The 15,781-nt window shown below is 50.4% G+C and overlaps 1 protein-coding gene across 2 annotated transcripts in view; it reads right to left on the reverse strand.

Moving 5' to 3' along the window:
• Window positions 1-6,834: 6,834 nt before the first annotated feature.
• The window catches only part of ASTN1 (astrotactin 1), a 205,026-nt gene continuing 196,079 nt past the window's right edge, over window positions 6,835-15,781 (reverse strand). For both annotated transcript variants that reach the window (XM_054038231.1, XM_054038230.1), the window contains exon 23: window positions 6,835-12,111. In XM_054038231.1, coding sequence (XP_053894206.1) covers window positions 11,877-12,111 — 235 coding nt within the window. In that variant the 3' untranslated portion in view covers window positions 6,835-11,876. The remainder of the gene's footprint in view (window positions 12,112-15,781) is intronic.

Here is a 15,781-nt window from a genome sequence, read left to right on the forward strand (position 1 = left end):
TTGTCTAAACTGCTTGGAGAACCTGCTCAGATTACAAAGGCTGGTGCATGTCCACTTTCCTGTGGTGATGTGTTGAACTAATTAATGAGCTTGGTCAATTAATGAGATGATCTTGAGCAGTGTATGACGGTGTGGGGGTGCAAGGCTGGGGGTTGAGGGATATGCTGGTGTTACTATGTATAATTCAGGAGTGGCTCGGAGTGCATTTTCAAGTTAGCTGGGTGTGCCTCTGCATGCCGGTGTTGAGTGATACCAGTGTCTGGAGGGGTTTGCTGCTTGTCCCTGACAAAGTAATGTGAGAGACAACCTAGACTGCAGAGTTAAGGGGACACAGTGGTTCCACAATTCCAGGTTATACCCTGGGGATCCTGTCACAGCATCCCAAGCCCCTGCTTCCCTACATTCACATCATGGGACATGGGCCCCTCTTAGCTGTGGAGGTGCAGGCAAGATTTGCCCCAAGCAAGCTGTTGCCAAGCATGTCTGGGGCTGTGCTAGGAGAAAGGCAGCCCAGTGGTGCCCACCCCCACCTTGGCCAAATGACTGTGGGTGAGTAAAATGAGCGTAGCCATAACTGCTATGACTTAATGGATCTGCTAATAGGACCCTTTGCTGGTGTTTCTCTAAGGAAATCTGTCCACGCCCCACTGAAGGAGTAACAAAAGCAGCCTCACCCCTGCTTAGCACTACTGACAAACACACTGCAAATTCCTCCAATAGGCAAATACGTTTCATTTACACTGCGGAGCGGGGATGAATGTATACAACTGCCCTTTGCTTTGTGATTTACAGCTGTTAATACATGATTGCTTACTAATTAGTGACAGTGAGTGTCTTGTAATTAGTGACTAGTCTCTGCTCAGGGCAAGTCTACACTACAAAACTAAGGTTTGGTCTATGCTACGATTTTAGGTCCAATTTAGCAGTATTACCTCGATTTAAGCCTGGACCCGTCCACACGACGAAGCCCTTTTTTTTAGACTTAAAGGGCTCTTTAAATCAATTTCTTTACTCCACCTCCGACAAGGGGATTAGTGCTGAAATCGGCCTTGCTGGGTTGAATTTGGGGTAGTGTGGATGGAATTCGACGGTATTGGCCTCCGAGAGATATCCCAGAGTGCTCCATTGTGACCGCTCTGGACAGCGCTCTCAACTCAGATGCACTGGCCAGGTAGACAGGAAAAGGCCAGCAAACTTTTTGAATCTCATTTCCTGTTTGGCCAGCGTGGCAAGGTACAGGTGAGTGCAGATCTCATCAGCAGAGGTGACCATGATGGAGTTCCAGGATCGCAAAAGAGCTCCAGCATGGACCGAACGGGAGGTACGGGATCTGCTCGCCCTATGGGGAGACGAATCCATGCTAGCTGAACTCCGTTCCAGTAAACGAAATGCCAAAACATTAGAAAAAGTCTCAAAGGGCATGAAGGACAGAAGTCATAACAGGGATGCACAGCAGTGCTGCATGAAAATTAAGGAGCTAAGGCAAGCCTACCACAAAACCAGAGAGGTAAATGGAAGGTCCAGGGCAGAGCCGCAGACATGCTGCTTCTACACTGAGCTACATGCCATACTAGGGGGTGCCGCCACCACTACCCCAACCCTGTGCTTTGACTCCGTCAATGGAGAATCATGCAACACGGAAGCAGGTTTTGGGGATGAGAAAGATGATAGATCACAGCAAGGAAGCGGAGAAACCGGTTTCCCCAACAGCCAAGTTACGTTTTTCACCCTGGACCTGGAGCCAGTAACCCCCGAACCCACTCAAGGCGTGCTCCCAGACCCTGAGGACGGACAAGGCACCTCTGGTGAGTGTACCTTTGTAAATATTACACATGGTTTAAAAGCAAGCATGTTTAATGATTGATTTGCCCTGGCATTCGCGGCCAGTACAGCTACTGGAAAAGTCTGTTAACGTGTATGGGGATGGAGCGGAAATCCTCCAGGGACATCTCCATAAAGCTCTCCTGGATGTACTCCCAAAGCCTTTGCAAAAGGTTTCTAGGGAGGGCTGCCTTATTCCATCCGCCATGGTAGGACACTTTACCACGCCAGGCCAATAGCACGTAGTCTGGAATCACTGCATAACAAAGTATGGCAGCGTATGGTCCCGGTGTTTGCTGGCATTCAAACAACATCCGTTCCTTATCTCTCTGTGTTATCCTCAGGAGAGCGATATCATTCATGGTCACTTGGTTGAAATAGGGTGCTCTTATTAAGGGGACATTCAGAGGTGCCCATTCCTGCTCGGCTGTTTGGCTGTGGCTGAACAGAAATGTTCCCCGCTGTTAGCCACGCAGTGGGGGGAGGGGTGAAGGGATCATCCCAGAGAATTGGGTGTGTGTGTGTGTGTGTGGGGGTGTTATTTGGGTTTGTGCTGCATGCTAACCCACAAACTGCAGCCCCTCCTTTTAAATTGCCAACCCATTTTAAATGGCCAACAGCCACTTGGTATGGGAAATGAGGGTGCTGCTGTTTGAAACCATTCCCACACGTTATGAAGGTTAAAGAAGCCAAAAGACTATGGCTTACCATGGCTACCTGCAAGCCAAATTCTGTTGCCTGGCACTGCGTGAGTGATCTCTCACACTAAGCCAGCAGGCCCTCAATATAAGAGGCAAAATGCGACCTTGTAATGAAAGCACATGTGCTGTGTAATGTGAACAGCAAGGTGTAATGGGAAAGAGTGATCCTATTGTTCTCTAAAATGTGTCTTTAACTACCACTCTCCCTTTTCCTCCACCAGCTGCAAATGTTTCTCCTTCGCAGAGGCTAGCGAAGATTAGAAGGTGAAAAAAATGCACTTGGGATGAGATGTTCTCTGAGCTGCTGCTGTCCTCCCACACTGGCAGAGGACAGCAGAATGCGTGGAGGCAGACAATGCCAGACTGCAGGAAAGCAGAATATGAACGGGAGGAGAGGTGGCGGGCTGAAGATGATAGGTGGTGTCAGCTTGCTGACAGAAAGCAAGAGTCGATGCTCCGGCTGCTGGAGCATCAAACTGATATGCTCCGGCATATTGTTGAGCTGCAGGAAAGGCAGCAGGAGCATAGACCACCACTACAGCTCCTGTGTAACCAACAGCCCTCCTCCCCAAGTTCCATAGCCTCCTCACCCAGATGCCCAAGAACATGGTGTGGGGGCCTTCGGCCACCCAGCCACTCCACCCCAGAGGATTGCCCAAGCAACAGAAGGCTGGCCTTCAATAAGTTTTAAAGTTTTTTTTAAAGTGCAGTGTGTCCTTGTCCTTCCCTCCTCCCCCACCCCATCCGGCGCTTCCCTCCTCCCCCACCCCTCCTGGGCTACCTTGGCAGTTATCCCCCTATTTGTGTGATGAATTAATAAAGAATGCATGAATGTGAAGTAACAATGACTTTATTGGCTCTGAAAGCAGTGATCGAAGGGGGGAGGGGAGAGTGGCTAGCTTACAGGGAAGTAGAGTGAACCAAGGGGGGAGGGGCTTCATCAAGGAGAAACAAACAGAACTTTCACACTGTAGCCTGGCCAGTCATGAAACTGGGTTTCAAAGCTTCTCTGATGCGCACCGCGCCCTGCTGTGCTCTTCTAACTGCCCTGGTGTCTGGCTGCACGTAATCAGCGGCCAGGTGATTTGCCTCAATCTCCCACCCCACCATAAATATCTCCCCCTTACTCTCACAGATATTGTGGAGCGTACAGCAAACAGTAATAACAATGGGAATATTGGTTTTGCTGAGGTCTATCCGAGTCAGTAAACTGCGCCAGCATGCTTTTAAACATCCAAATGCACATTCTACCACTATTCTGCACTTGCTCAGCCTATAGTTGAACAGCTCCTGACTACTGTCCAGGCTGCCTGTGTATGGCTTCATGAGCCATGGCATTAAGGGGTAGGCTGGGTCCCCAAGGATAACTATAGGCATTTCAACATTCCCAATGGTTATTTTCTGGTCTGGGAAGAAAGTCCCTTCCTGCAGCTTTTGAAACAGACCAGAGTTCCGTAAGACACGAGCGTCATGTACCTTTCCTGGCCATCCCACATTGATGTTGGTGAAACGTCCCTTGTGATCCACCAGTGCTTGCAGCACCATTGAAAAGTACCCCTTTCAGTTTATGTACTCGCTGGCTTGGTGCTCCAGTGCCAAGATAGGGATATGGGTTCCATCTATCGCCCCACCACAGTTAGGGAATCCCATTGCAGCAAAGCCATCCACTATGACCTGCAGAAAACCCTCAGCCTTGCAGCTAGCAGAAATGCTCTCCTATAATGCAAGGAATTTTGCATTTAAAGAGTAGGCCATACCTAACGGTGCTACTACTGTATTTAACCTATGTATCCTGAAGAGTCTGCTTCACTCGTCCTTTGGGTGATTTTTTTCCATCACACGCCTCCAAAAGCTTTGCTCTTTTGGAGGTGGTGTTGGGAGGGAGGGGAGGAAGAAGGTAGGTGAGATGACCTCCTGAGGTCCCTTCCAGTTCTATGGTTGTAAGGTATCTGGAACTGGTGGTATGGGCCCGCTGTGTGTGAACCTTGCCAAGTGTGGCCTATAGTGGAATAGCATGTGCATGTGCAATCTAGTGCCAGCTGCATGCTTCCCCCGGCCCCCCATTTCAAGCACACAGACCATCTCTGCTCCTATACGGAGTTGTATGGGCCACCTCTCCCTATGGCTTATTGTGCAACATTCCCGTGGCAGCGACAGTAATCCCTTACGTGGAACATTAGCACAAGGAAGGTACTTTAATGCAATTGAGCACCTGGAAAAAAGGCGGGACAGCGTCATGGGGTATGATCCTGTGATCATTGCAGTTAATGGGCACTTAGACCCCATTTTTAGGCTCCACTGAACTCTCATCTAATCCTGTAAGTGCCTAAACTCACTTGGTGCCTACGTTTTTAGAGTAAAAACTCCCTTGGTGCCTATGTTTCTGCCTCAGAGCATGTGTGCTGCCACCTCGTTCTTGGCATTTGGATGCCTGTCTCCGCTCCAGGTACCTGTTAAGCCCCAGACCAATTCTCAAACCAGGAGGGAGAGAGGCAGCCAAACAGCTACCAGGCGTGTGGGGCCCAAGCCAGTAAATGTGCTCAGAGACTGCCTACTGGAGCAGATCCCATTCAAACTCTGGCTGGTGGCAGTAGGGCTCCTGCCCACCGCATCACTTTTAGCCCCAGCTCGGGCACAGCAGAGCCAGGTTCACTTCTCCCCTCTGCTTAATGGAGAAGGGAGATTTGAACAGGAGTCTCCGGATGATACTTAATGAAAGAGTGATTAGAGTAGGGGGACTGGCCCCTGCATCTCCCACCGCCCAAGTGGGTACTTAAACCACCAGGCTACAGCATCATTCTCCTTCGGGCCTGATGACTCCAAGTATTTATCCAAAGGAGCACAACATCAAAAGGAAAGATGGAGGGAGCTCCACAACACAATACCCTATTGCCCGTTGGTTAGAGCCCTCTCCTGAGCAGTAGAATTTGAGCAGGGGGCTCCCCTCTCCCTGTGAGGCAGAGGGGTGAGTTGAACCTGGGTCGCCCATGTCTGTGTGCTAAGCACGGGGCTAGAAGTTATAAGGTTGGTGGTATGACCACATCCCACTCCTGCCACCATCTTGTGTGGGGTGAGACAGGTGCCTAACTCATTCTTGCAAGAAACCTTAGGTGCCTAAGCCACCTGAGTCCAGGCAATGGGTTCCTGGTTGTCAATCACTAGCAGAGATGGGCTCGTCCCTGCAGCCCAGACTTGGGCACCAAACTCTATGAGAGGGGCAGGGCTTAGGACACAGCCCACTTGTTGGTGTCTCCCATTGGTTAGTTTAGGCAGCTCCACACCTTGCCTGCTGGCTTCTGGGCATTGTATTCTAAGGCACCCCATTCTCTCCCCATTTGTTTTATAGGGAGATAGGCCCCAAACTCAGGCTTTGTGGATCACAGTGTTGTTCCTATGATTTTTTTTTTCCAGGCACCTGAAAGTTAGGCATTGCAACTCTCAGGGTCTGGTCCCTGAGACCCTTGGTAAATCCAGGCCCACATGGTTAACACCTTTGTGGTCTAGGTTGGGTACCAGTGGTATGGACTGTGGCTGTGGGATAAGTAGTGTTGGCTATTTCCAGAGGAAGAAAACTGACTTCAGACCTTTAAGGAAGGCTAGGTCAGAAGTAATATTGTTTGAGCACTTGGTCAAAAGCAGGAGAACGCTGGAGCGTAACCCTACCACAGCGATGCAAGGAGGCAAGCTAGACCCAGGAAGTGTTACATAGGGCTGTTGTAACTCTGCTTAACGGTCTGTGAAGCAAGGATTTAAATGACTTTCCCTGATGTGTGTAATAAATAGGATGCATTTCCTTGTTATAAACCTGACACAGTCACCAATGCCAGTTTACAGGTTTCCAGGATGGGAAATCACACACCCTCCAGAAACATTTGCACACTTGTACCACATGCCCAGGGCCAAATTCACAGCTGATGCAAATTGGCAGTGATGTTGACAGAGCTCTAGTGATTTACACCATCTGAGAGGCTAGTGACCAATTCTTTACCCACACATGTACTGTTCCTTTTTCATGCCATGCCAGGAATTCACCTAGAATTCAACTACTGCAGGGCAAATGGGTAGCTAATATCTGTGTGCGCTGCGGTGACTTTGCCTTGATGGGAGCTATTGGTCTTGCTTTGTTTATTGAGTGGTTAAGGAGTTGCTTAATCTGGTGGACAGCCGGGCTCATGGCAACTTGTGTGAGGCGGGAATGGAGTTCAAAGGCAAGGAAGTTACAGTCTGAACACTTCATCTAGTGCCAAAAGTGACCTCAATGGGACCAAAACTATAAACAAATATTCCAATTTGCCAAACCCACAACTTACTAACAGTCTGTTTAATAGTCACTTAAATTTTCATCTGGATTTTTACAGTGTTACAATTATTTTTTTAAAACCTTTTTAAATAATACTGTAATTCTTTATGGTTTTGCCATGTCTCCCCCCCCCCCCCCACTTTCAATCTACAGTAGTAAAACATCACAGAGTTCTAATAGAACATCAAGAAACAAGAATTGTAGTAATTAAAAAAACAAAACAGCCCAACCATCTTCATGTTAAATAATTGCACGACAAGTAAAAGATATTAATGCTATTACAGCAGTACAGCTACAGCCAAGAAAATAACTCGGAGGTTTGTCTCAAGTGAATCATCCACCATTAATGCAGGAGGAAAACAAGGAAGGGGGAGAATGTGGCCACAGACATAGAAAAGCATTCAGTTGGTTGGCAGCATGGTCAATGCCATCTTTTAAAGGGTTAATACTTTGTTAATGCCATCTGTCATGGCCACTGACAAAACCCAGCTGCATCTAAGAATTTCCCCCATGAGCAAATGTGGTATGTGACTGTGGCCCAAATTCACAAAGGTATTTAGGCACCTAATGCCCAGCGATTTCAGTGGGAGCTAAGCAACTAAGTACTTTTTATGAATCTGGAACCTGGACCTTTTGGGGCCAGACTTCCAGCTGGTTTACAGCAATGGCCCAGAAGCCAATGGTCTCCATGGAAATCAATGGGTGATTTGGTCAGCAGGTCACGTGCAATTGCAACGCAGCTGGGCTGCAATGCAGCTGCTTGTGTTTGGTGCCAGGACACTATAATAAACAGCCAGATCTAGTTTAAAATGTTCCGTGGCTTAAAACATCTGTTGAACTGTTAATTCAGGATTAGCCGCCATAAAGTACAACCCAGGGTCACGATCCCTTCCACCAAGGAAACCCCGCACCCCATAAGAATAAAGAAACTGGTGTTAAAACCTGTGCGTTAGGGGACCTCGGCAAAAGACAGCACTGAGCAGCAGTCTGTCCTCCTCCTCCAGCTGCTCACGTCAGCTTGTGTTCTCACTTGTGCAGGGCTGGGAAGAGGGGGACTTGTCACTGGGCTCCAAGGCCGCCTCACCTTATCCTGCACTAGCAAGAGGCCCTGTTGCATCCCTTGATGCGTCTCACCTGGAAGGGCCATGCATGGCAATGGTGCTAGAGAAATAATGATAGGAAGTGGGTGACACTCCTGCTTCTGTGCAGCACCACAGGCAGGCAGCAGAGTCTACTGGGTAGGGCCCTGGACTGGGAGTCAAGCGAGCTGGGTTCTAGATGTGGCTCTGCCACTGTCCTACTCTGTGCCGTTGGGCAAGCAAGTCAAGTACCCTCTCACCCTTTGTCTACTTAGATTGTAAGCGCCTGCTCTGCATGTGTTCAGCACCCAGCAAAACGGGGACTCTGGCTCAGCTGGAGCAGCCAGGTGTTAGTGTAATATCAATAAATGTTCCCCATGTGGCCTATCCTGTCATTCAAATAACTAAAACAGCAGCAGGTACTCGTGCTGTCCCACCACCTGGAAGCTGGGCTTATTGTGGTGTTGCAGGCTGGTATGTGATGCTCAGTGAGCAACAATCTCCTGTGAGGTCAACCATAGACCCCAACGCCTCAGTCCTTTTAAAAAGTGACCTAGACAAAGTGCTGGAGCGTACAGGGGACACCAGGACTAGAGATAATCCTATGTTGGCCAGGGCTTGGACTGGCTAACCAATTACGGCTTTGCCATGTATAGTCACTGTGATAGGACCAGGGGCTTCTTGGGAAGGCAGGGCTGCCTGGTGGGGGGCTCTGTGATGCAAGTAGTTCAAAATGCGAAGAGCAGAAGCAATCTGGAAATGGCTGTGAAGCCCAGTCACAAGTGGGACAAATCAGCTACCCTGGCAGGTGTGAGTGCCCAGTGTCTGGCAGATGCAGGGGTTTCTTGGCAGAGTCCCTCTCTCTAGGCTGACAAAGCCTCCTACACTGCTGCACCTGGGAAGTGATAAAAAGGGGATGAGCTGCTAGAGAGGAAAAGTCTCTCTCTCATAAAAATGCCACGTATGCAGTACTGCTTGGTGAGCAACAAACTCACTTCTGGGCCAAAGCCGTATGTATTCAAGTGTCCTTCAGAGACGATATTAAGCCAAGGTCTCTTTTGCCCATCCCCTGGGGGCTGCCCATGTGAAATCTAAAGTTGTCCTGGCATTTGCTGAAAAGAGTAAGAGGATAAACCCAGGTGTCTTGGCCAAGATTCCGCCGCACTGAATCCAGCTTAAATATCCAGGGTTGTGTATGAATTATGGCTGAGTGCGTCAAGGTTACTGCACTCCTGGCAGCTAGCTTATCATTGCTTTGTACAGTGTCTTGAGATCCCTTGAGTGGGATGCACTGGCCCAGAGAGGCAGGGAGACAAATAACTAAGCATGATTGCGATACGGGCCAAGGTTAGTGTAAGGGTTTTTATAACACCTGGGACTCTGCAAGTGGTGATGATTTTATAACAGAAACCAGCCCTTGGGTCTGGGGCATAAGCCACCTCGGAGCTGCTAAAACCTCTCTCCCGTTTCCCCAGCAGGGCAAACGCATCATGGGAGGCATTTAAAGCACCAGTGAGTGTCTACTGTGGGGGGCAGAAGGGTATAAGACCTTTGTGACAGAGCATGAAAAGTGCAATCTGGGATCCGTGTGGATTCCGTTGCTTTGTTACAGACTTTCTTTTGCAGGGAGACACTTGTTGGCTGCATTTAGCACCTCACTGTTACTCTTCCAGGTAATGGTCTAACTATGGTACTGGCAGCTCTTCTCGACTCACCAGTCTAAGTCAGCTCTCCTGAGGTCAAGTTTGTCCACCCAATATGTTATAATGCAGAGGCAGTTTTATCTTGCATCTGCCTGTCTGAAAAAGGTCAGGAGAACTGACATATCTAACGTGCAAAATTCTCAGGGCATGGTGGTTGCTGATATGCAAATACTGTTGGGTAACGCTGTGGGCATTAACTCCACCCTAGATACAAAACAAACAGATTTGTGTCCTTGGCACTTAGTGGGAGAAAAGAAGGTTGGCAGGAAAGCATAAGGTGTAGGCTCAGATGGCTTCTGCCAGCATTAAAATATTAAAAGGAGATTCTATTTTGAAAGCTACTATAAATGTTCCATCATGGGGCCCCATGTTCATCTCGCAGTTGTTCCAAATCAAAAGTTCTCAGCTGGCAAGGTCAAAGATGTTTCTCTACCTGCCACCTCTGTAGCCTCACCTCACTTCACTCTGGGACTGGAGAGTCTTTCACCCTCTCCGATCATCACTGGTAATAAAGATCCCTTCTGCCTATGAACTGGAATTGAACTAAGCCCCGTCTCCCCTAGTGCTAATGGGAGTTTAAAACAGGGAAGCTGTGACTAAGTAGGAGTGAAGATCCTTGCTGCCATGGCATGAATTCTTGTGCAGCAAGGGCTGTACAAACACAGCGCTCCTGTCAGTCCCCTCAGGGGTTAGCTCCTTATGCCACAGGTGCCGTCTTTTCCTTTTTCCCTGGCAGTGCTCCACCCCTGCTTTGCCCTGAGGCCACACCCCCACTCCATCCCTTCCCCCAAGGCCTCACTTTCACTCTGCCTCTTCCCGCCCCCCAATCACACTCCACCCTCACCCAAGCCCTTCCCTGAGCTTCCAAGCATGGGCAGGGTAACAGCTGTGGCTGGTGGGGGCTGAGCACCCACAGGGTCGGTGCCGATGCCTCATGCTGCAGTAACCTCAACGAACAGGCTTGTGAGCTGTGGCAAGAAAGAGCAATCAAACTAGGGAAGAATAGCCCTATTCTGGGGGTGTGGGTGAGGGGCGCTCTTAAAAGAGCCAGATTCAACCCAGGTGCTCTACTGAAGTCACTTTTCAAATGCTTCACCTTTCATGAAAGAATAAGCCAAAGATCAGGTTTTTAGATGGGATCTCCCAAGGGTTGGACTGTATCTCTTCAGTAGGTAGCCAAGGACTGTGAAGCTGCTCCTAGGTGTGTGTTCATGGTTCATTCCACACTCCGGGTGGAGTTTCACTTTCTGCTAAGTGGAGAGGGATCTGAAGATAAGGAAACAACCTCTGCTGCAAAGTGGAAACAATCCCACGGTTCCTCTCACCCTCCCTTCCCCAAATCCTACTAGTCAAGCTGCGTGGCACCTTTAAAGCTGATAGTGGGCCATGTACTGAGGTTTGGTACCAGGGTAAATGCTCCCCAAGCATCTACATTTTAGCCAGAGCTCTGCCCAAACTCATCACTGCTTAGCAGCTGTTATTTTGGCAAAAAAGGACACAAATGCGGTGCAGTGAAAAGTACATTGCTACTGTCCTGTTAACCTCAGTGACCACCCCGACATGCCATTTGGAGCTGACTACAGTCGGAAGGACCTTGCAGGATCCCAGCACAGAGCCAAGATCAGGGACTCTGGAGAACGAGCAAGGAATGAAGGGGTGGGGGGAGGGTACTACAAGCCCTCCCTACCCTGTGATGATTCGAAGATTATTGCTGCTGCAGTCCAGAGCTCGTGCTTTACCACTGCAGCGATTTTTTTGTTATCAGATCTAATCTCAGAGCTGGATCCTTATGGGGAAGAGCTAAATCTGACGCTGATGCCCTCTTTCTGCTTTTCCAGACCTGATGTTAATTGAGAGGCTGGGTTTATTAATTCCAAATAGGAGATTTCTCTCCCTGCCTGGCTTCTGTTGTTCTGATTTTGTTCTCTTTGAGGGTCACGCTGCATGGGGAATGTGGGTGGGAGTCGTGGGCTGGAACCTTTAAAAGTGTAACTTTCATTCTGGAGTATGTGTTCACCTATACAGTCCAAGGAAACTCTTGGCAAAATGAGCAAAACAAACAAAAACTGGGTCTCACGAGCCCTCCAACTAGAAAGGCTGTTGAAGAGTCTAATACCGGGTAAGTCCTGCAAAGAGCAGTAGCTTCCCTCCCTGGTTTAAGCTTTGTCTTGGGAGATTTCACTGACCTCCTGCAGATCCATTTATAAAACTCCCACAAATGCTCTTTTCTCCCGCTTGCCTCTTAGGGGTCTGAGAGTGGTTCCTCAACCCCTCAGTTGTCTTTGTCTCCATAGTCATTAGAGAGGATGCTTAGCGCTTGCTCTTCGCATGTCTTCTTGAGGTCCCGGCTCAGCTCCGACCAGTTAAGTCCGTATGGCTTGATCTCGCTGTAGCGGCAGGCGAGATACCTGAGCGACGTGCGCTGGAGGCTGATCTTGGGCTCCTGAAGGAGGCTGTTGCACCAGCTGCTGAGGTCCCCAAGCTGGGAGAGAATGAGGCCGGCCTTCCTGCAGACAGGGCAGAGGAGAAGCCAGAGAGGTGGTGGGACAAGAGGTAAGATGGGGGTGGGGAAAGGGAGAGAAGGTGTAAAAAGAGAGAAGCAGGGAAGGTTAAACAGACCATGAAAAGGCTCTGGAGAACAAGGATAACAGTCCTGTGGCAGATAAAGTCACTGGGTCCCCCTAACTCTCCATGCCACCTGAATGCAATGTCTCCCTGCCGAAGGGGGCAGGGTGGACCAGCGTCAATGCTGAGGATGAAAAGCAAAGCTGGCACCAACCCCACACCCAGCTACCATGATTCTGTCCCCATCTCAGCCCCCTAGTCACTCGCAGCTTTTGTTTCTCTGAGGGTGGGGGTGAAGCTCATGTAGGATGAGATGCCCATCCTGCTCAATCGAGGGAGGGGCCCCAGAGCCCAGAAAACAACTGAGTCTGTAGGACCACACACGATAAGCCGGGAGTGGAGATCAAAAGTTTAGACCGAGGGCTCTGGATGGGGACACTGAGCAGAGAACACAGGACAGCATCCACAACTCCATGAAGGAATCCGGGGAGCTGCGGGCACCACCCAAAGGAGGAAAAGTGCAGCCAGAACCTAGGCAGGAGGCTGTGGAGGAACCAGAAGAGGAGCTGCAACCTGGTGCACTGCAGGTAGGTGTGTGCCAGGATCTCCCACTCGCCCGTGGGAGATCCTGGCAGGCAGGGGGTCGGTGAACCAGGCCAGCCCGCTGTCCCCATTCTGGAGCTGCCAACTACTATCCCTGGTGGGCTAAGAGCAAGGTGGAATCAAGGCTGGCCCACCATGGTGCTCTCCCTTGCAAGGTGGCAGAATGTCCCACCACTTGCTTCTTGCAGGCGTTAGATGATTGCTACTGACATGGGTGGTTTTAAGGCAGCTACCTGGAGGTACCAGGCTGCAGAAGCCTGTTCCTAATCCCCAACAGGCCCAGACTAGCAAGGTGATGCCTCCTGGGAGGCGATGAGCACTTGGCTAGCAATGCAGGAGCTCAGCTCTCCCCAGCAGGCTCAGCATCATACAGTATGAGGCCCAGAGTCACTGAGGCCCAGATCCAAACCCTACAGAACTCCCATTAACTTCAGTGGGCTTTGGACCAGGCACTAAACACCCACTGTTGGTCCGCTGGGAGGCAACCTGTCCCTCCGTGCTGGTTCTTCTCTAGAGCAGGTGGCTGGCTAGCTGCACTCTGCGCGCCTTCACGGGGCAGAAGGGAATGGCCACGGTTCTAGCCCAAACCTCTTGCTTACAAACCAGCATTGCCGAGAAGTGACACAAGTGTATTCTGACAAAGCATGCCCAGGAACAGCATAGGAGGATGGAAGGTGCTAACTCCTGACAGCTCACTCAGGAGTCCAAGTGGCCTGGGTTTGTATGTGGTGGCCAGGACACCCAAGGAGTACCAGAGAGCAGTCAAATGAACACACTGTTGGCTAAATGATGTCATCTGCAAATGATTTCTCCTGTCCCCACCAGCCTGCATGCTTCACTCTAGCAGAGGATCAACCAAGAGGTCCGGCTTCTGAGCTCTGTCATCATCAGAGACCTCTGCAGCTGCCTCAGCGTTCCTTTCCAACAGCATGAGCTGCAAACACTTCATCAGAAATTGTCATTTCATGTCAAATGAATGTTCGAACATTTCCAGGGGATGACATTAACCTGTCTGCAGTGTCGCCCTCTCCTCTTTGAAATTCAAACCAACCAAAAGATTCAGTACTGATCACTGCCAGCCCCGGAGACTGAACTTCTCCCATATACTGTGCACCATGCCATGATGGTTTACCTCCACCGTGACGGAAAGAGGCTGCCTCTAGGGACGACAGGGGAGTTCCCCTCTCCACGTTCCAGTCAGCCCTTGGCCCCTCTGCCGAGAATGCCCAAGGGGAGGATAATCAGGACCAGTTCTGGTACTGGCTCTGTCACAAGGTCGCTAGTCTGGGGTTAGTCTAGTTCCCAGCAATTGGTTGCCCCCACAGAAGCCACCATTGGAGCGGAATGATGTTTGGTCACTACCTCCTGGTGCTCAGTTTCAAGAAAGGAGACAGAGGAAGAGCAGCAAGAAACCTGTAGGGGTCAGTATGTGTATGTCAAATACCAGCCCTCCCCCAGCAGGGCCTACGCCCAACGATGGCAACGTACCTACCTCTTGGAACACCCACTTCTACAAGAAACTGGACCTTGAAAAGAAGCTACAACCCCTGCCCAGAACACCTAACCACTCAGCCGCCCCCACCCCCACCCAGGCCTTGGGAACCCCATGCCACACCTTTAAATGTCTTGGGGGGGCCTTCTTAGTCGCTGTCTTCCTCCCCCATACAGCTTTGAGAGAGCTGCCAGGTGGGGGGAGGGGTCTTTGAATCTTTTCTGGTGGGGCCAGAATGGCCCAGACCCCACGCACTTGGCAAGTGCAGAGAGGAAACCGCCCCAATGCTCATCCGGGATAAGGAAGGCTTAATAGTCTTTTTAGCACTGGGGAGTTAAGGTGGCCTTGGAGGTTCCCTAGCAACTGTACACAAGAGGAGACACCCACTAATACTTGAATGCAACCATGGAGATTACTGAGTACTGCCTGCCTCTGCGGAGTCTCACAGCTTTTGCAGCAGGACGGAGGCTCTTTCCCAGCTTCTTGGTGCTGTGTCTGTCTGTGGGCTCTGGGCCATTCTGTCCTAACCAGGAGATGTGCTGAGGATACAGGAGGCAGAGGCCCTCCCTGGGAATCTGCTGGAGAGCCACACAAGGACAGAGAGGGACCACTCAGTGCCCCTTGGCAACTGGGGAGGAGGGAATGAGAAAAGCTTCCCAGGCCTGGGGATACCCCCGTTGATACCCCCCAAAGCCCGGCAGATGCAAGCCCCAGTCCCACTTGAAGACACCTGAAGGTAAGATGTGGGGGAGGGAGGAGCTGGAGCTTGGGGTGAGGGAGAAGGTGGCTGTGTGAGTGCTGTGGTTCCCAGGCCCACCTGCCTCTCCTAGACCAGGGCTGGTGGCTGTGGGTTTGTCTGGGACTTAAAGTCACCCTGATTTTGGCTGGGGTCTGAGCGTTAGTTCACCCATTCCATGGTTGTGCCTGAAGGTGAAAAGCTCCTAATCCCACTGCCTCCTGTCTGAGTTACCCCTTCCCTCTCTTCAAGCTACCTGCAGACATAGGCTGGGAAATCACTCCGCCAAAGCACACGCTGGAAGACATTGAGCCAGCTTCAGCCCGGGGTGATACTGGCTTCTGCTGCTCTCACCCAGGATGCAGGACTCCTCAACAGATGAATGGTTGCCATGGGACAAGGTGCCCACAAGCAGATTCACAGATGACCAGTGAAAGGGTGAGGGCTGGGCAGTCGGGGGATGCGCTGTGACTACTTGGAGCTACTGTTCAGAGTATCCAGGAGGGGGCACAGAGAAAGGAGGTTAATAGTCTGTGGAAACAGCAACTAAAGACAGCCTTGCATTCACCTGACCACAGTGTTCTAGTCTCTGATCTCTAGCGGGTGTTCGCTGTGGGATAGAAGGGGTCTGGCCCATCCCTGCACTGTCTCCTTTCTCTGAGAATCATTCAACCAAACGTAATCTCCTGGACTCAGTAGTCTCAAGGATTGGACTCAATGGTGCCTGTCAAAGTCCCTCTTCTCATGGGTTTTTTATTGATCTTCCTTCTTCTCCGGTCTC

This window comes from Malaclemys terrapin, chromosome 8 (genome assembly GCF_027887155.1).
Source record: "Malaclemys terrapin pileata isolate rMalTer1 chromosome 8, rMalTer1.hap1, whole genome shotgun sequence".
NCBI lineage: Eukaryota > Metazoa > Chordata > Testudines > Emydidae > Malaclemys > Malaclemys terrapin.